General features: G+C 38.8%; 2 protein-coding genes across 18 annotated transcripts in view; both read left to right on the top strand.

The window, feature by feature from the left end:
- The first annotated feature begins 1,013 nt into the window (after window positions 1-1,013).
- LOC128618711 (4-galactosyl-N-acetylglucosaminide 3-alpha-L-fucosyltransferase 9-like) overlaps window positions 1,014-20,115 on the top strand; it is a 32,162-nt gene continuing 13,060 nt past the window's right edge. For 2 of the 7 annotated variants that reach the window (XM_053642505.1, XM_053642500.1), the window contains exon 1: window positions 1,014-1,253. The gene's annotated coding sequence lies outside the window, so the exon portion shown is untranslated. Of the gene's footprint in view, window positions 1,254-1,593; window positions 1,684-7,919; window positions 8,044-8,127; window positions 8,195-20,115 lie in introns of those variants that run through there. The other 5 variants (XM_053642502.1, XM_053642506.1, XM_053642504.1 and 2 more) reach the window with 5 other exon arrangements.
- Window positions 1,611-19,890, top strand: LOC128618709 (4-galactosyl-N-acetylglucosaminide 3-alpha-L-fucosyltransferase 9-like). 11 transcript variants are annotated; one of them, XM_053642497.1, is made up of 4 exons: window positions 7,935-7,975; window positions 8,128-8,194; window positions 8,591-8,640; window positions 16,682-19,890. In XM_053642497.1, exon 4 carries the CDS (start codon window positions 16,689-16,691, stop codon window positions 17,880-17,882), a length of 1,194 nt encoding a protein of 397 aa, XP_053498472.1. In that variant the 5' UTR covers window positions 7,935-7,975; window positions 8,128-8,194; window positions 8,591-8,640; window positions 16,682-16,688; the 3' UTR covers window positions 17,883-19,890. The 11 variants fall into 11 exon arrangements, with proteins under 11 accessions (XP_053498470.1, XP_053498472.1, XP_053498468.1 ...); XM_053642489.1 differs by lacking the exon at window positions 7,935-7,975 and adding an exon at window positions 8,027-8,043; XM_053642493.1 differs by lacking the exon at window positions 8,591-8,640 and having other exon boundaries at window positions 16,574-19,890.

Genomic DNA, 20,115 nt, shown 5'->3' with positions numbered 1-20,115 from the left:
GTTCAAACAGTGTTTGATAATGTAATTCTCTCCAAACTGAAACTAAACATAAAGTTTCAGCTCTTGTCCAGATGCGGCTTTTCTCTTGCTTCGCCCGTGCCATGTTGTATTATCAAACACACGCTGAGGTGCAGTGCCATGTTACGTATGGCGCACGGGGCCGCTGTGATGGGTCGTCAGCATGTAAACGATGAAGACGCCCATCTCAACAATTTCTACAGAAATCGCTTATCCTGTGCAAATTGATGATAAATATCACAGACGTCCGTAGTGACAATTCTGAATTCTGAGTCCTGGAAACTAATCCTGTCCGAATAGGGCTTAAGGAAGAGTGATAATAAGTAAACAAAATAAACGGTATGTTCTTGCAGGACCGCTAATACTTTGTTCTGCTTTAAGATGAAGTCATTTGTGACATTTCTAAAAAATATGAAAGCAAACTTCAGAAAACCCAAACCATAAGAGCAGTTTAATGGAAGAATGGAATGAAAACATAAAGGAGATTAATAATTAGCGGTTGATGTGGTCGCACCGAGCACTGTGATGTATTTACTATTTACGCAGCATGGACCTCACTAAGATTTTGTTCCTGGTTACAGCATTACTGCTACTGACTCAAATTCTCCACTTTTGTTTTTACATTTTAGAGTAGAGTTTGATCTTTCTGCACAGATCAAATGGATTACTTAAATGCAATCGGTTGTAGTCATGTGGTTCGTTTTGGTGAACAAGGCTATTCAGTAGCCTGTAGCATGCTGTGCTCATACTGCTGTCTGTGTTTAGCATCAACACTGGTCTACCTACAGTATTTCTCTGAAACAAGGCACACTGATTTTTATATTTGATATTAATTATATTTTCCACTCTGTATTAACATGCTGGTTTTACTGCATCTGTTTTCTCACTTTAGCACAATGTGGAAATAAGCAGTGTATTAACGTATAATTTTTTCTGTGAGAGCTTTTAAATAACTGCAGTACAGAACATCACAGATAAAACAAAGCTACAAAAAGTACATATAAAAAAAAAACTACAGCTTCCTCGTTTTAACCACATCCTCATGACATTAAACGCAGAATAGCAGAAAGAGTTTAAAACCGGAAGTGCATGTCCTAGACACGCAAACATCCTAGTAAAAGACACAGCAATTGTATCGGCCCGTGTGCAAACAGGACAAAACCAAAGGACAGGAACTAAAATGGAAAACAGAGTCAAAAACCAGAATAACGATACGCAGCGTGCGGCTTGGTAAGGTAAGGTACAAGCACACTGAGCATTATCTCACAATGAGAAAGACTGAAGTCCTTTTATCCAACGTGACTTACAAATGAGGAAATACAAGCAAAGCGATATATCAAGCGGAGAACAATACAAGTAGTGCTACTGTCCACGATTTATAACTGAGTTCTAGAGAAGGAAAGAGCGCAGAGTTGAGGTGTAAGAGCCAGAGTACGTGCAGAATGTTTAGGCTTTATTTTTTTTAATTTATTTGATTTAATTTTTTAAAAATATTTAAAGGGGAGGGGAAAGTTAGGGGTTAGATAAGTGTTCACGGAAGAGGTGGGTCTTTAGCAGTTTTTTGAAGATTGTGACCGTTTCTGCTGGTCGGATTGAGGTCGGAAGTTCATTCCACCACCGAGGGACGGTCAGTTTGAAGGTTCTGGAAAGGGACCTTGAGCCACGGTGAGTAGGCACTACTAAGCGTTGACTGTTAACTGATCGCAGGTTGTGTGAGGGAGTGTAAGCCTTCAGGACAGTGTTGAGGTAGATGGTGCTGTTCCAGACAAGGTCTTGTACGTGAGCATCAAGGCCTTGAATTTGATACCACAGGTACAGGAAGCCGGTGTAGATTGTGCACCGAAAAAAAAAAAAATACTTGTAGAATTTAACTGATAAAATCCTTGTAACAGTTTGCACGGGTAATGTTTTAAGTAAATTTTACTGCCGCACTGTCAAGTAAAATCTACTTACCACTAAACATAACATGTGTGAGGATATTAAGTAAATGTTACCAAATTATATTTAAGTTATGTTATATTCATTTAAAGTAAAATCAATAAAATGTTTTCATAGACAGGAACGTTGCTGTCATCATAATATTAAGTAAATATTACTATTTACTAAAAAATAATACAATACATGGTTAAAGAAGAATAAAGGTAATGTTTTGGAATGGCCAAGTCAAAGTCCTGACCTTAATCCAGTAGAAATGTTGTGGAAGAACCTGCAGCGAGCAGTTCATGTGAGGAAACCCACCAACATCCCAGAGCTGAAGCTGTTCTGTACTGAGGAACGGGATAAAACTCCTCCGAGCCGATGTGCAGGACTGATCAACACTTACCCCAAACGCTTATCTGCAGTTATTACTGCACAAGGGGGTCACACCACATACTGAAAACCTGTAAAATATCCCCAGGTTAAACTAATCCCGTGCGAGTGCACTCTCTGTATTTTTTTTAGGTAGTCGATTCGTTCTCGACATTTAATCCAGTCGCCAAAGGCCACTTTGACAGAGGCACATTTATCGCAAACTTCTGAAAGAATCTCCTCTCAAATGGAATGATACTGCACTACTTGTTCAAACAGTGTTTGATAATGTAATTCTCTCCAAACTGAAACTAAACATAAAGTTTCAGCTCTTGTCCAGATGCGGCTTTTCTCTTGCTTCGCCCGTGCCATGTTGTATTATCAAACACACGCTGAGGTGCAGTGCCATGTTACGTATGGCGCACGGGGCCGCTGTGATGGGTCGTCAGCATGTAAACGATGAAGACGCCCATCTCAACAATTTCTACAGAAATCGCTTATCCTGTGCAAATTGATGATAAATATCACAGACGTCCGTAGTGACAATTCTGAATTCTGAGTCCTGGAAACTAATCCTGTCCGAATAGGGCTTAAGGAAGAGTGATAATAAGTAAACAAAATAAACGGTATGTTCTTGCAGGACCGCTAATACTTTGTTCTGCTTTAAGATGAAGTCATTTGTGACATTTCTAAAAAATATGAAAGCAAACTTCAGAAAACCCAAACCATAAGAGCAGTTTAATGGAAGAATGGAATGAAAACATAAAGGAGATTAATAATTAGCGGTTGATGTGGTCGCACCGAGCACTGTGATGTATTTACTATTTACGCAGCATGGACCTCACTAAGATTTTGTTCCTGGTTACAGCATTACTGCTACTGACTCAAATTCTCCACTTTTGTTTTTACATTTTAGAGTAGAGTTTGATCTTTCTGCACAGATCAAATGGATTACTTAAATGCAATCGGTTGTAGTCATGTGGTTCGTTTTGGTGAACAAGGCTATTCAGTAGCCTGTAGCATGCTGTGCTCATACTGCTGTCTGTGTTTAGCATCAACACTGGTCTACCTACAGTATTTCTCTGAAACAAGGCACACTGATTTTTATCAGACTTAAGTGCAAAATTGTATGTGGTAACTGCAGTCCTAAGGCCATAGCATTCAGGCCATCGCAGACTACAAAGCTACACCACCTGTCTGTGATGATGACACCTCACTCCCACATGCCCTGAAAGATTTCTATGCACGGTTCGAAGCACAGAGCAACATGCCAGCAAGGAAGACCACCCCAACTCCCACCGACCAAGCACTTCGTCTGTCAGCAGTAGACGTCAGTCTTCCCTCCAGAATATGGACCCACTTCAGTATGCATACTGTCCCAACCGCTCAACATGCCATATCTGCTACCATCCATCTGTCTCTGTCTACCCATCTATATAAAAAATGACAATTACATAAAGATGCTGTTCATAGACTTCAGTTCAACACAATCATCCCACAGAAACTGATAACACAGCTGAGCCTGCTGGGTTTAAACACCTCCCTCTGCAACTGGATCCTGGACTTTCTGACTGGGAGACCCCAGTCCATCAGGATCGGCACCACCATACTGAACACTGGTGCCCCCAGGGCTGTGTGCTCAGTCCACTTAAAAGTTCAAAGTTCTCTATAAAGATATAATCTCTTACAATCTCCAATGTGCAGGTATTGACCTGACAGTAATACATTGCTATTTTGAGCAATGAACTACAAATTTCTCTAAAGAGTACGAATTACTTGAGAAATGTGCATTCATACCACTACACACTGTATTTCTCTCAGAGTTGAAGCTCACATTACCTATCTATGTTTATATTAAGACTTATCTGCTGTTTACACTCGTTTTCCCTCCAAAAGCACAGAAAGCAACCAAACTGGTGGGACTTACACTCACCATCCACTTTAATAGGAACACCTGTACACCTGCACATTTATGCAGTTATCTAATCAGCCAATCATGGAGCAGCAGCACAATGCATAAAATCATGCAGATGAATTTCAAGGTCAGGGGCAATTGTTCACATCTGACAACTGTGAAGGGTCATGTTCACATTAAACGTCAGAATGAAGAAAAACTGTGATCTCTGTGACTTGGTTGTTGGTGCCTGGTGGGCTGGTTTGAGTATTTCAGAACCTGAAAGTTCAGTTCACGCTGTACTATTCTGAAAACATGTTATTAACACATTATTTGATGTTTTCCTTTGTGAATTTAATTTATTTTTGAAAATAAACACTCATTTCAAATCTGATGACTACAACACACTCCAAAAAGTTGGGACAGTCGACTGTTTAGAGCTGTGTAACACCACCTTTTCTTTTAATAACACTTATTAAGTGTTTGGACGCTGAGTGAAGACAACTTGTGGTTAAGTTTAGCAAGAGGAATTTTCCCCATTCATCCGTTATGCATTTCTTCATCTGTGCAACTGTATGAGGACTTCGTTGCCTTATTTCGTGATTCATAATGCACCACACGTTCTCAATGGGAGACAGGTCAGGACTGCAGCAGGCCATGCTCGCACCCGCACCCTCTGCTTACGCAACCATGCGCTTGTAATCCGGGCAGAATGTGGTGTGGCGTTGTCCTGCTCTGGATGGAAGCGTATGTTTCTCCAAAATGTGTTCATATCTTTCTGCATTAATGATGCCCTCACAGATGTGTGAGTTACCCCTGCCATGGGCACTGACACACCCCCATACCATGGGCACTGACACGCCCCCATACCATGGGCACTGACACGCCCCCATACCATGGGCACTGACACGCCCCCATACCATGGGCACTGACACGCCCCCATACCATGGGCACTGACATGCCCCCATACCATGGGCACTGACACGCCCCCATACCATGGGCACTGACACGCCCCCATACCATGGGCACTGACACACCCCCATACCATGGGCACTGACCCATACCAATATCAGCTACCGTAAATTATAACATACATACATTTTGCTTGTATTTCCTCATTTGTAAGTCGCTTTGGATAAAACATCTAAATGAATAAATGTAAATGTACAACTATTCTGAAGAGTAGCCAGATGTGGTGTTTTGGGTCCAGGTGTGTGTGTTTTTGTCTAAGTGTGTGTGTTTTCATCCAGTCGAGAGTTCTGGGTTCAGGAACTGTATGGTGATTTGGTCCAGATGAGTATGTTTTAGGTTTAGAAGTGTGTTGTTTGGGGTCAGGTCTGTGGTTGAGGTCCATTTGAATATGTTTCTCTAAAGGTTTGTGTGTTCTAGGTCCTGGTGAATCTATTTTTGGTCTAGATGAGTGTGGACATAAAGAAGCATGTTTCTTCACAGTCAAGCTAAACTGGATTTATTTCCAAATACTTCTCTGTACAAACAAAACTCAGATTTCAGTTCACGTTTCAATTCAGTTTTATTTGTATAGTGCTTTTACACATGTACATTACATTTATGGTATTAAGGGCCTTGCTCAAGGACCCAGCAGTGGCAGCTTTCAACAGTGGACATTGTCCCAAATCAACTTTACAAAATATATAAATTCAGGATATAGATGTTAACTGTATGAATTTATCTCTAATGAGCAGCCAGAGGAGACGGTGGTGAGAAAAAACTCCCTGAGACAATATGAGGAAGAAACCTTGAGAGGAACCAGACTCAGAAGGAACCCGTCCTCATCTGGGTGACACCGGATAGTGCGATTATAAATAAATACACCCCTTCTATAAATGTGCTTACACTACATGCTCAAATAGTGCAGTTGTGTAAGCAGGAAATTCATTACAGTATCTACAGGAAGTCTGTTGTGTTGAACTTCTCCACTGTTCACTGATGGAGACTCGAGTGCAGAACTGTTTGTGGTGATTGTAGTGCTAAAGCTATCACAGCATAACCGTTCATATGAACTGAGGTCCAGAGCATCTTTATGGTGTTTAAGTGGAACCGTCCTCAGTAATCTCAGTGATCTTTAGTCTGCACCATGTGGGACATCCTCAGCAGCAGCATGTGACCTCCACCTGATGATCCAACCAGAAGTAGAGCATCAGGATGGATCAGGCAGGTCCGGAGAACAGGAGTAGTCAGGAACACTGGCATCTCGGGAGTATCATGTGTTGCTCAACAGAAAGAGAGAGAGAGAGAGAGAGAGAGAGAGAGAGAGATTATTAGGTATGCTTATTGCCCTGTAATGGTTAAGGACAATGTAGTTTGCATGAGTGAAAGCAGGGACTCCGGCAAGACTAGCTATGACATCATAACTAAAAGGGAGAACCAGAAGGGAACACAGACATGAGGGATCTCTGGGACATAAGGTGAGCAGACACTCCACCATCAACACACCTGGTTGAAGGTGTGAAAGGTGGGGGTGGGGGGTGACAGCATCCAAACATCCCAGTTCACCTCAACAGTCTACACCTGTGAACCTCTAGATCTGCTCCTTTACCTAAGAGAAAGCTCTTCCCCCTGCTGTAGCCTTCACTATTGCAGGTACCAACAAATAACCTGCACCTTTTGATCGAAGTAGCCATGGCGAATCATAAAAGACCAAAAGTTCGCTCAGGTACTGTGGCACGAGACCATTCAGTGCTTTATAGGTCAGTAATAGTATTTTATAATCAATGTGAAATTTCACTGGGAGCCAATGCAGTGTGGATAAGATCGGGGTGATGTGGTCGTATCTTCTTCTATAAAGAAAAAATCAGTTGGTTTAAAACAGAAACACCAAACACCAAGCCTTAGTATACATAGAGAATTCACCATTTACATCTTTGAACTGATAGCCATCAGTTAAATAAGACCTGAGACAGGAGAGGACTGTTCCCTTAATGCCAACAGTTTCTAGTCTATCAAGGAGAATAGTATGATCTGTAGTATCAAAAGCTGCACTAAGGTCAAGCAACACAAGCAGAGAGACACAACCCTGATCAGAGGCCAGTAGAAGGTCATTTACTACTTTAACCAGCACTGTCTCTAAAGCTTTGTCTAAAAAACCCCAAAATGATTTGTTTTAATAATATTGAAGCGTGAGGCCTTAAACATCCAGCTGCAGAGGTGGTGGGTCCACATAGAAAGGTTCTGGAACACCAGTGTGGTACATTTTAGACGTGCAAGATCCTGTTCTGGCTCAAATTAAGCTTTGGTCCTGGAAGAACGTTGTTTTGTTCCACTGTGTATTGTACCAGGTGTATATGGTAGAAATGACATTAAAAGTCACTTGACACTTGAACTTGATTGAGATTTCAACTGAGTGAAAGTACAGATGAAGACACAGTGAGAAAAAACCCCACATTTTCTCTTCAGACAAAACTCGTTAGTTATACCTGAAGGTAAATTTACATACTTTGTACAGTCTGTAAAAGGAAGAACATGTGGTCCGAAAGCACGCTGACGGTCACTGAGCTGGTTTAGGGTTTCTCTCAGGCTATTTATGCCTTTTATTTAAAATGCAGGGTTTTTTGCCTTCACTAAACATGGAAATTCTATTTTGGGAATAGATGAAAATCTCTGTAAGCATTGTCCACCCATCAGGAACCCAGGCTTCCTGTGTAAAATCATGGGAGGAACCTTTCTCCTAATGGCTTAACATGCAGCACACATGAGCATGCGAGTTATCAAATAGGATCGGGCACCTTTTAAAGAATTGAATTTGCCAGAGCAAAGGTGTGTTCTCACTTTTCTCAGCAGGAGCTTCAGTGGATAAGCTACACCATTAGACAATTTAAATTTAGGTGAGCTTATAATTCTTTTATATTTATAAGCAGGTTTAATTTTAAGTGAAATAACTGAATGCTTTCATTAACTGCTACACTCAGACTCATGGGGAAAACCGGCCGACCGGTTCATATAACTACACAACAAACTTGACGAAAAGGGAAGAACGTAAGTTATAATCCCTATCTAGGGATTTGTGTAATGCTGCTTTGTTCCGTTGTACAGATATATGTAATTATGTAAGAGTACAAGTATTCAGTTTCAGTTTTAACATGACAGAGTAGTATAATACTCAAGTATTTGAGTATATAGGGTGTACTTTAGTACACAAGACTCAGAACATGTGCTAAATATTATGTTTGTTACACAATACCAAGACACAACAAAGATATCAAGATTTCTGTAAAACACTAAACTACATACATAACATGAATTTAAGCAGAAAATACTTTTTTTAAACACTTAATTATACATTTGTTTTTTTTATTTATTTATTTTATTTCATGATGTCGACTTATAAAGTACACATGTTTACATTTGGGTCTTTTTGTAATTTTAATGCAGATTTGAGACTTGCGAACAAGCGTGATCTTGGATCAAGTTCTATTTTTAAAGCAAGTAATTCCCTTTTCTAACTACTATATTCACTTCCACATCGTTCATTCCATTCTGTCTTTTATCTGGTAGAAAAACGCTGTGCCAGTTCAGCTGAACCACACACACTGCTATTTAAATGGAAGTTAAGGCAGGTGCAGTGGGATCTAGTTGCAGATCAAACAAACAAAATGCAGAGCAATAGTAATAGATGCATAATGATCAAAACCAGACAATATTACAGGCACAAAGAGAAAACATAAAACCCTGAAATGGGTCAAAGCAGCAAACAAGAAGTAGACATGAAGTAAATGTTAGCTTTAGGGTGCTTAAATGTCATTGTAGTTATCTGATATTTTGTCATCCATGATCTCAGGATAGTGTTGAATTTCTTCACCATTTTTGGATTCAGGCTACTCTACTATCACAAAAGCTCTCTTGACCGCCATCTTCTCCCTCTCGGCCATGGTCATAACCACGGAATGAGATAGCAGTCTGATGAAAAACACATTTTCTAGCCCAGATATATCTAGTAAATATCTCAGAAGTTATTCCGCATTTCCAGGTATTTGTAATACCCTTTAGAACAGAGGCATCAAATTTAATTCTCTGAAAGTACAACATGATGTTTCTATGAAAAAGAAACAGTTCTTTTGTTTGCACTATCAGGCCTTAGTCATAACATTTCTAATATATATATATATATATATATATATATATATATATATATATATATATATATATATATATATATATATATTAATCTAAAATATGAATTAACAAGGACAAAGGATTTCCTATGTCTCAGTTCTCTCTTGTCTATCAAGTTTTCTTTTTTCCAACATATTTGTATGTCTCTATGATACATTTTGGGATCTGGAGTCGGTGACTGAATCACACGAGATCAGCACTGACATGTTTCTGAATCATTTTCAGATGAAGATAAGTGTTGAAGTTAAACAGTGTTTGTGTAAGGCGAGTCTATGTGCGTTGTACGGTGGTGGGTTCGGATCATAGGTGGCCGCTATGCCATGGGTCTGCTGTAAAATCTAGCTGGATGGATGGATGTGCTTTTTGATGCTTGAGGGATCAATACCATGTGTAAATGTTGAGCAATAGAGTACTTCGGGCTGTTTTATTATTATTTATTTGAATTCAGGTGTTGTCAGATGATGGTACAGATGATACAAGATGTTCACTCCAACATCTTTCTTGAAAAGCTGTGCCAGTCATGTGTAGTGGATCCTTCTGTTGTCAACAATAATATTTCATTTTATCGACACTGGAAGATTGCTGTCTCTGCACCAGCTTGCAAGCTGACCCACTTCCTTCCTCTGTGGCTTATCTTTGTTGTTGATTTTTCACTGTTAGTGATGTGGCCTAGTACTTTAATGCCAACTACAAACTTGATGATGTGGTTTGAGCTGTAATATGCAGCGCAGTTGTGAGTTAGCAGCACAAACAGCAGTGTACCGACAGTGGAGCGTAGTTGGATGTGCTGGGGTCTCTCAGAGGGAGGTGTTCAGGCCTACTAGGCTCAACTTCAGTAGTCATAAGCCACTTTTCTCTGTAGGGTACGGCTCGACTCGGCTCGCTTGACTTTTCTGAGCTTGCTTTTCCACAGTAGTTTAGTGTCGCCTCAACATGGGTGCCATCTTCCACTCGCCTTCACGCAGGAATAATGTTGTATTATCGAAGTCCTATTCAAATACATGCTCAGGCCATATTGTAAACGCCTTTCCTGTTCACTGAACATGGACACTATTAAGGATGTAAAATAACGACGTTCTAGAACCTACATAGTGCTCTATATGACTACGTTAGCTTTAGCTGCGACAGAGTGACTTCGATAAACGCCTGTTTGGAAATCGGTAACAAGTGACAGGTAAGAATCTAAGACAGAAACCTTGTTGTAATTTTATCTGTAATGAGATGAAATGATACATAATTTTCAATTAATAGAATATTACTGTACGTAAAGTATGAATTAAATGACACATTTATTCAGACACAATACAGAACCACTTGGTAAGGAGAATTCCTACTCCCTCAGTGCGTGACTCACATTTAATATCAGCTCGGCTTTAGGTGGTACTATCCACAGTGGAAAGCCCCTAAAGCGCGAGCGGTCGAGTCGAGCGCCAGTAGTTAGCAGCCTACCTGAACACGTCTGAGCGTGTTTGCTTAAAACAGTACCATACAGACGTAGGTAGCAGCAACTATCTATTTCCATTTTAGCGCCTTACACTTTTGTTATTTCTACCTGCATCTGTGCACATTTTTATTTACATACTTTTTTTATATCCACTGACGTGCTCCAAAACTATATCTCACGACAATGAAAATAACGGTATCATAATGTCTTCTGTAACAGCCAAGTACAATACAACACCACGGCTTGTCTATTACACCCCCAGTAGGAGGAATTAATATTAGCTGCAATTAAATTCAATGTAAAAAAAATAAAATAAAATAAAAAATAAATTAGTTTAGATATTTTTTTTTCAATTTTAGGTGTCAAGGTTACAAGTCATTTCCATTGTACTTGCTTCATGAAGACTGAAGAATGTAGCTGAGACAATCTTTTTTTTTCTTTAAAGTTTGCTTTTCTAAAATTCCAGATTTAAAAAAAAATATTGTATTATTTAACCATGAGTAAAGGCAGATATCTTCTCTATTTAAACATCTTAAACATCTGTCTGACCAGCAATAGTGATGTTAATGTAATCTATGATAATAATAATAATAATAATAATAATAATTATTATTATTATTATTATTATTATTATTATTATTATTAATATCTGATTATTTCTACTGTATGTTTCAAGGAACATATTTCTGGTATTTAAAACTACATGACGTTTTTATCTCGTGTTTATTTTTTCTAACGCTTCAGTCATTGCGTTCGTTTTGCTCCCGCGCATGCGCAGTTGTAGACGAGCGCACACGGCTCCCGGCGTCACCGGAAGAACCTAATTATAGGAAGGTTTCCTCAAATCTTTATTATTACTCGAGTTTTAATTCGATCTAGGTAAATTGTAGATGTTATTGAGGAGACCTGGGGGTTGGTGACGGCAGGTAATGATCAGGTGATGACTTCCAGTGGAATAAGAAAGTGGTCTGTAGCAGACTGACTGGATTTTATTATTCTTTTAGTTCGCAAAACTAAGTAAGTATTAAGTTTATATTTTGCACAGAGTTAAAGTTGTTATTTTATAGTGAATATATAATTCACTATTATATATTCGCCTCACTTTAGTTCCCGAGGTACAGAGATAATGAACCTGTTTCATTCACCTGCTGGATTTTAATCACTTACAGCTTAAAGACATTTGAAAAGTAATTCTATCTCATAATAACGCGGGATATAAAAGTCATTTATGGCGTTATGTCGACGTTTATATGCATAACATTTCCCGTGTCTGTGTGTTTTTGACGTGTTCTTCATTATTCGTATTAGTATATTAGTATTGTAAAAGAAAAGTGGAATTAATTCTACTTTTAAAACGTATAATTAATATGAAAAACATATTTCTAGTTTTAACACTTTGTCCTTACACGCAGTCCATTTACACATGTCCTTCCATGCGGTTATCAAATCAGCCAATCATGTGGCAGCAGCACGATGCAAAAATAAATACATAAATAAATAAATAAATAAATAAAATCATGCAGAGCTGGTGAAGGTTCGAAAAATAAAACACATGGACTTTTTCCAGTCTTCTACGGAGCCCCTAAAGGGACATGGTGGTGGAAAAAATTTGGGAAGGGAGAAAAAAAAAATTCCAACCTTTTGCATTCCCCCGAGAAACTTTTGCATTCCCTCGCAAAGATAGCCTTCCTGTTGTGCTCTCTCATGTTCCTGTGTTCTCACGAGACACTTCTGCGTGGTGGTTCGCTCTCGTATCTTCACAGCATCACTCGAGTAATTTTTTCGTCGAGACAATCCTCTTTCGCGTAATATCCTTTACAGGTGTCTTTCACTTATGTCATAACCATGCCAAGAACTAAGCACAGACTGTATTTCTTTATATTTGAGTCCAAAACTGTATGAACTGCTCCATTGTGAACCTACGGAGCTGTCTGAAGCACTACCACTGGGAAAATAAACAGGAAGTGCTTGACCGAACTCATATCAGGTTTTGCGAGGGAATGCAAAAGTTTCTCGGGGGATGCAAAAGCTTAGAAAAAAATAAATAAATTTCTCTCATCCCAATTTTTTTTCCACCACCATGTCCCTTTAGGGGCTCCGTAAGTCTTCAGCTGTCCAGTTTGGGTCAGTCTGTGCCCATGATAGCCTCAGATTCCTGTTCTTGGCTGACAGCAGTGGACCCTGAGGTCTCCTTCTGTTAAAGCCCATCCACCTCAAAGTGTGATGTGCATTCCGAGATGCTTTTCTGCTCACCACAGTTATAAAGAAGGATTACTTGATTTTCTATAGACTTCCTGTCGGCTCAGACCAGTCTGTTCATTCTCCTCTGATCTGTCATATATATATATATATATATATATATATATATATATATAACAATGCCACCATTCTGTGTGAACCTTAGCGACTGTTGTGTGTGTAAATCCCATTAGGTCAGCATTTTCTGAAATACTCAAACCAACCCATCTGGCACCGACAACTGTGCCACAGTTAAAGTCACACTTTAGAGATCACACTTTTTCTTAATGTTGATGTTTGATTTAATCATTAACTGAAGCTCTTGACCTGCATCTGCATGATTTTATGCATTGAGCTGCTGCCACGTGATTGGCTGATTGGATAACTACATGAATGTGCAGGTGTTCCTAATAAAGTGGACAGCGAGTGTACTAAATGTATTCTTTTAGAGTAACTTATGACAAGTGCATTTTGATTGTAATTAATCTTAGTTGGTCTTAAATTAGTCTTAAATGCATTTAATGCATTAAATGTAAAGAGGAATTACTGTATGTCCCTGTGTATGATCAAAATCTAAAGGTCGGATTCGTGCAATAAAAAAGCGCTCAGTCTGAATATAATGTTACATTTCGTACAGCTGTAGCTCATCATACCAAATGCAGTGGAAAAGGTCAAGAGAGTAATTTGAGATCTACAAAAAAAAAAAAAAGTCTCTAGTGGAGAAGACGTATTGAAACACAGTTATTTTACAAGTATCATAATGAACAATGAGCTTAATGATGAATTAATAAATAATACTAAACAAACCTGAATCATCAGTTCAAAAATGGCCCAGTTCTGCTAATGTTCTGATGACGTGTCTGTCCTTATCAAGCTGTCCTAAAACTATACCACAAGTATTCTCTGCTATGTTGCTTACTCTGATTTTATCAGTAAATACTTCCAGCATTAAAATATAGGACGTCTCCATAGGTAGGGCAATTTGTCAGTAATCGTCTGCCTATAAATCTTAGGGCAGTGTATGGTGCTGATTTACATCTGGGTTTGTGGAGGCACACAAAATCACATAATGCAGAACCGAAAGTTCAGGCAGTGGAGAGGAATTTCTATAACATTAACCCTAACCCACACACCACTGTACGACATAAAACAACACATTAAACACACTTATCCAGACTGACATCTGGATTAAACACACTTATCCAGACTGACATCTGGATTAAACACACTTATCCAGACTGAAATCTGGATTAAACACACTTATCCAGACTTAAATCTGGATTAAACACACTTATCCAGACTTAAATCTGGATTAAACACACTTATCCAGACTTAAATCTGGATTAAACACACTTATCCAGACTTAAATCTGGATTAAACACACTTATCCAGACTGACATCTCCAACCAAAACAAACATGGAGTCCACCCAGGTTGGAGGAGCTGGATCCGGTGAGCCCCCACCCTGTTGATTTTTTGTTCTGCAGTGAGGGGTGTGGTGTTTTTTGTTTATTTGTTTTTTTGGGTGCAGTCATTCTTCAAATGCATGTGTATGAGAAGCACAAACAAACTCGCTAATTATGGATTACTGAGAATACAGTCTCACAAAACTGACACATTAAACAAAGAAAATAAATAATAAAAACATCCCATGAATGAAAGAAACATGCTCATGTGGTGCCAAAGTACATAGACAATTACAAAATGTGTATTTGTAGTTTGGAGACAAATACGTGAGTGCAGTAAAATCACTTTACTCTTGACTTAACTCTTCACACTGAGCTCTAAAGATACACTAAAAGCACCTGTCTAGACAGGGCCGTACCCAGCCTGTTTAATTTTATTGCGTTATTTTGTCAAGACAGACTAATTTATGCATTTATTTCTGACTTGTGTTACATGATAACATGCCGTCAATACAACAGTTAATAATGAAGTTTATCATGCTTGTGTTATATTATTAATAAGTGACATCATACAGTACAACAATGTATAATTGAACTAACATTAAGCGTTTATTTACTGCCAACTAAGGAGGTTGTAGCCTAATGTTACTGTAACTAGCAATCCGATTTGTCTAGCACTGTTACAAGCAAACAAACAAATAAATTAAATTGAGGTTTGGTTTTTCCAAACTGCCAGTTGCCCTCATTAACATCACCCTTCATATGTTCTTGCATATAATACATATATGCATACGCTGCTCTGAGGTCAGGTGAGAGCCGATCATCGGGTAATCATCACAGGCTGTATTCTGTATTCCACTACATTATCAGCACGTTGTTGTTATTTCCATATTGATTTTGAAGAGACAGACTACATGACGGGTAAAAACGTACCACACCACAAAGGTCCGGACCACAGGGTCCTCGTAGCTGGTATGTATAAATGGTGTACACTTGCTTGAGAGTACCACCCCACAGTTTGCACTGGGGACATTTTGGCATTAGACATTTCATATCATATAACTAGAATAAATAAACTCTGTGAACAAAAAATGCCTTACGTCCTGGTCAAACATTAGTTTAATGTTTAACTATATTTAAAAAACAAAGGATACGTCGCTGCAGTGCGTTTGATATCCCTGTACGGATCAGGTGTATGCAACTGTTTGTGTTTGTTTTCAGGTGGAATTACACCACTTTCCACATGTAAAAAAAGCACACAGTGTCATTTATTCACCATTCATGTGAAGACATGTAGAGTGTGCTTCTCTTACTCATACATAAGCACTTGAAGGAGGATTGTGCAAACAGTAGGACTTTGGTGTAAAAAGGGAGGAGAGACGGAAAGTGTGGTTTTAAGTGATTTGAATTAATAATAATTTTGGATGATTAGCAGCAGTTAGTCTCGTGTGGGATTTTGTCCGCCTCCTAAAATCAACTGTAAATCAGTACCATGTGTGTTGCCAAGTGTGCTGTTTATCCTCAAAACTACAGGGCTTTAAACTGTCAACATAGGTTTTTTTATTCATTCTTATAGATATGTTTTATTTATTTACGAGATACTGTATATCAAAATAACATTTTGTGTTTCAATACGGATCGTCCTCTGGGCTGCTTTTGTCACGCGTGTCTGATTTGCTGTTGCGTTATTGTTTTGTTTATGTTTTTCACTGCTACACGCTACCTCAGTTTCCTCACGTCTAACAAATTCTACTCGTTAAACAGCACTTTTGTGACCCTTTAAATTTGTCAAAAAGTGAGTGGTATATCAGCTACAGTATCGTAATGCTTCCACACAGTGTACTCGGCCTAGCATGAGTGTTTATTTAACAAGACCTTTATTTAATACCACGTTATCGTCAAACTACAGTTAACCATGTGCACCATTTCACATCAGCCTTTTATGTGCTGCAGCCTTAATAACCTGAACTTTAACTTCAGATTTATTGTGAGTGCATCTTGTGGTCAAATCACTGAGTTTTGCACTGCACTTCCTGACAAGCATGTACCTTCCTGTCTTCTAATGCATTTGCTGAATGATCTTTAATGAGTGGATTCTTCATGTTGAGTGGCATTGACAAACCATTGCTTTATTTCTCTCTTCTCTGGAGGGTAGAGGATGACATCAAAACCATCAATAGGACATTTTCAACATCTCCTGCTGCCCCTTATTCTTCTAGAATTAACAGAACTTCGTATGTTTTGTTCCTCTCTTCTTCAAAAGGTAAAAGATGGCAGCTAAACCTTCAATCGGACCTTTTCAGCATCTCCTGCTGCCACTCTTTCTGCTTTTTTGTTTTGGAGGAGTATTCTACACTTACTACAAGCAGACTTTATACCTGTCACGATGCTCTGATGTTCCAGTCTCCACACATGAAGTCTGCTCAGATAAATGCCTCAATGTTTTCCAAGAGATATTTATCAAAAATGTAACGAACAGCAGCACTCTTAACTATAGCTTGGTAAAGCAACTGCCAGCAATCACCAAAACAGATGTCACAGACGAAAATAAGGAAAATAATGACCGTGACACGGTCATATTAATCTGGTCATGGCCTTTTGGTTTTATATTTAAAGCAGAATCCTGTAGTCCACAGTTTGGTATTAAAGGTTGTCACTTTACAGATGACAGAAGCCAATATCACAAAGCCCATGGTGTTATGTTTCATCACAAAGACATTGGTGATGATTTACCAAATCTGCTAAACATGCCACGACCACATCATCAGAGGTGGGTGTGGATGAACATGGAGTCTCCTGATAATTCCCAAAGATGGGCTGGGCTAGATGGTTTATTCAATCTGACTGCAAATTATCAGAGAGATTCAGATGTCTGGGTGCCTTATGGAAGAATCAGAGAAGCATCTGAGCAGGACAAACCCTTTGAAATACCACCAAAGGACAAATTAGTCTGCTGGATTGTCAGTAACTGGAACCCCAACTTTAGGAGAGTTAAATATTTTAATGAATTGAGCAAACATATCAACATATGGGCTTACGGTAGACACTTCAACAGGTATTTTAGTGATGACGATTATGTAGCTACCATGTCTAGCTGTAAATTCTACTTAGCGTTCGAGAACTCCGATCATAAAGACTACTTCACAGAAAAGCTGTTTAACCCCATGAAATTCGGCACGGTTCCTGTGGTTCTCGGTCCACCCAGGGAGAACTATGAGGAATTCATTCCAGCAGAGTCATTCATTCACGTGGACGATTTCAAATCCCCTCAAGAACTGGCAGAACATCTCACACTTCTGGACCAGAACCAGGAAGCTTATGAACAGTACTTCACCTGGAGACAACACTTTAACGTTGAAGGTTTAATTTTTGGTCTAGAACACGCTTGTCATATTTGTGATCATGTAAGGAAACAGAAGGGCTACAGAGTGGTTACAAGTCTCAGTAAATGGTACTGGGGCTAGCTAGCATTTTATTTTACAAGCATATGTAGACTGTTACATTAGAAACCATTTTAATACTAAACCATGCCTCTACCTGCTACATTATTCCAATTAAGGATAAATTCCTAGGTCATAAGAATCACTCATTTATTTGCTTTGTCAATGAATGCATTATTGAATATTATATTTCATGCATATAAAGAGTTGGGTGACTAATAACCAGGCTGTGGAGGTCCTGTTATCAGTTGTAGAAAATTTCATTTATATTGCATCTTCTAACACTCTTTTTGCAACTGACACAATGTGAAACTAGAATAAAGAAATATGAAAGATTCGGGAGAAAATGTATTTTCATTTTAAGATTTGTCTCAAACTAGAGGCGGAATGTCCTTCCTAAAGTAAAGCTTTGTAAGTGAGAGGGATTTGACTCTGTGAAACGGGAACCAGTGTGACTGTTGTAATACGTGCTACATGTTTGGCATGAGTAAGGACTCGTGCAGCTGAACCTTGAACATGGTGGTGTCTATTTAGGGTTTTACTAAAAATTCTAAACAAGAGAATTCTAACCATGTCCTTGTGAAAGCATGAATCATGATCACAGCATCTTTTAAACTGAACAAAACACCGATCATAAAAAAGCGTTTGGTCTGCAAATGGTCAGCACCTTTTAACCTTAGCGGTTCTACAAAGAGCTTTACACCGTTTCTCATTCATTCACACACACACACACACGCACGCACACATGATGTAATGCGCTAGCCTGCCATTGGGAGCTGCTTGGGGTTTAGTATCTTGCCCAAGGACACTTCGGCACACAGAGGCATGTGGGCCGGGACTCGAACCACCAACCCTACGATTAGTGGTCAACCTGCCCTACCACCTGAACCACAGCTGCCCCAAAGTGGGAGTCAAAGGAGTGTGTGTAATCAAAAATTAGGTTAAGGATTTAGAATACTGATCAGAAGGTTGGGGGTTCAAGCCCCAGCACTGCCAAGCTACCACTATTGGGCACTTGAGCAAGGCCCTTAACCCTCTCTACCGCAAGCTGTGACATGCAAAGAAAAGAATCTCACTGTGCTGTAATGTATATGTAACGAATAAAGACATTCTTCTTTCCTCCTCTTCTATACCGTGTCTATCTGTGATAATTTTGCTAAAGTATAATGGTGAGTGACCTGGCCTTCAAAAAATCTACTACTACTGCGGCTGCCTGGCTTATAACCATCATGCCTGACGTGCTTGCCATGTCATAGTACACAATCATGTCACAAAAGGGCTTTCTGAGTGATCGTGTTCATGCCTAGCCTTTGAGCTAAACAAATTACACAGAAAAATGATTGTTAATTGCTTTAAGTACTCAAGTAAGTAATTCTTTTATAGCTTAAATGTCGGAGCAATGTGTCAGCCTGAATTGTCTCACTTATCTGGAACATGTATTTAAGTGTGACAAAGATGCTATCTTTATAAAGTAAAAGCTATTATTAGCCTTGAATGAATAATTATTTGTTCCTACTCTTCAGTGTAGAGAAGCAGTTCACCTCGAGTTAATCTTACTACAAGCTCTTCTTTAAGACTAAACAATAACTGTTAGTATTTTTCAATTAATAATATTTGTATAGTGCATTTGACAGTACACATTGTCACAAAAGAGCTTGTACAGAAAACCTGGATGTAGATTTAGGTCTGTAATGAACAGTAACAGGTGACAGTGGAGAGAAAAAAACCCTTATCTCAGTTTCTCTTCACTCAAGTCTGTGGTTTGTTTGTTGATGACTTTTGTAAGCAGGACCGCTTAAAACAGTCTTCAACAAACAAACCACAGAATGTTTTATGAGTTATATTCATTGCTAATGATGAAACATAGTCATATAGCTTTCCTGTGCTTCCTTCTCGGACACATACGGTACTGTATAAAAGTACTAGACACTGTCATAATCAACAGAGAACACAGGCTAAAGGTGCATGTTTTTATTACTGGTGTGTCCCTTGGCATGCTATACAAGGCTAAACTGCAGCCTTTTAAATCGCTAACTGCTTATTCAATAATATTCAGAAAGAGAGAGAGAGATCACATAAATATATGTGTATAAAAAGGACTCAGGTTTTAGATTTTTATTTTACATATCTATTTTACAGCATTGTGTCCGTAGAAATTTATTTATTTACAGATATTTATTTTACGCAATTATGATGAATTATGAGTTCTTTTAATAGTTATTTGACCATTTACTTTTGAATATAGTAATTGTAGTTA

This window comes from Ictalurus furcatus, chromosome 14 (assembly GCF_023375685.1).
Source record: "Ictalurus furcatus strain D&B chromosome 14, Billie_1.0, whole genome shotgun sequence".
Classification (NCBI taxonomy): Eukaryota; Metazoa; Chordata; class Actinopteri; order Siluriformes; family Ictaluridae; genus Ictalurus; species Ictalurus furcatus.
Note: the sequence above shows the minus strand (reverse complement) of the source record. Positions and strands in the feature narration are given on the sequence as shown.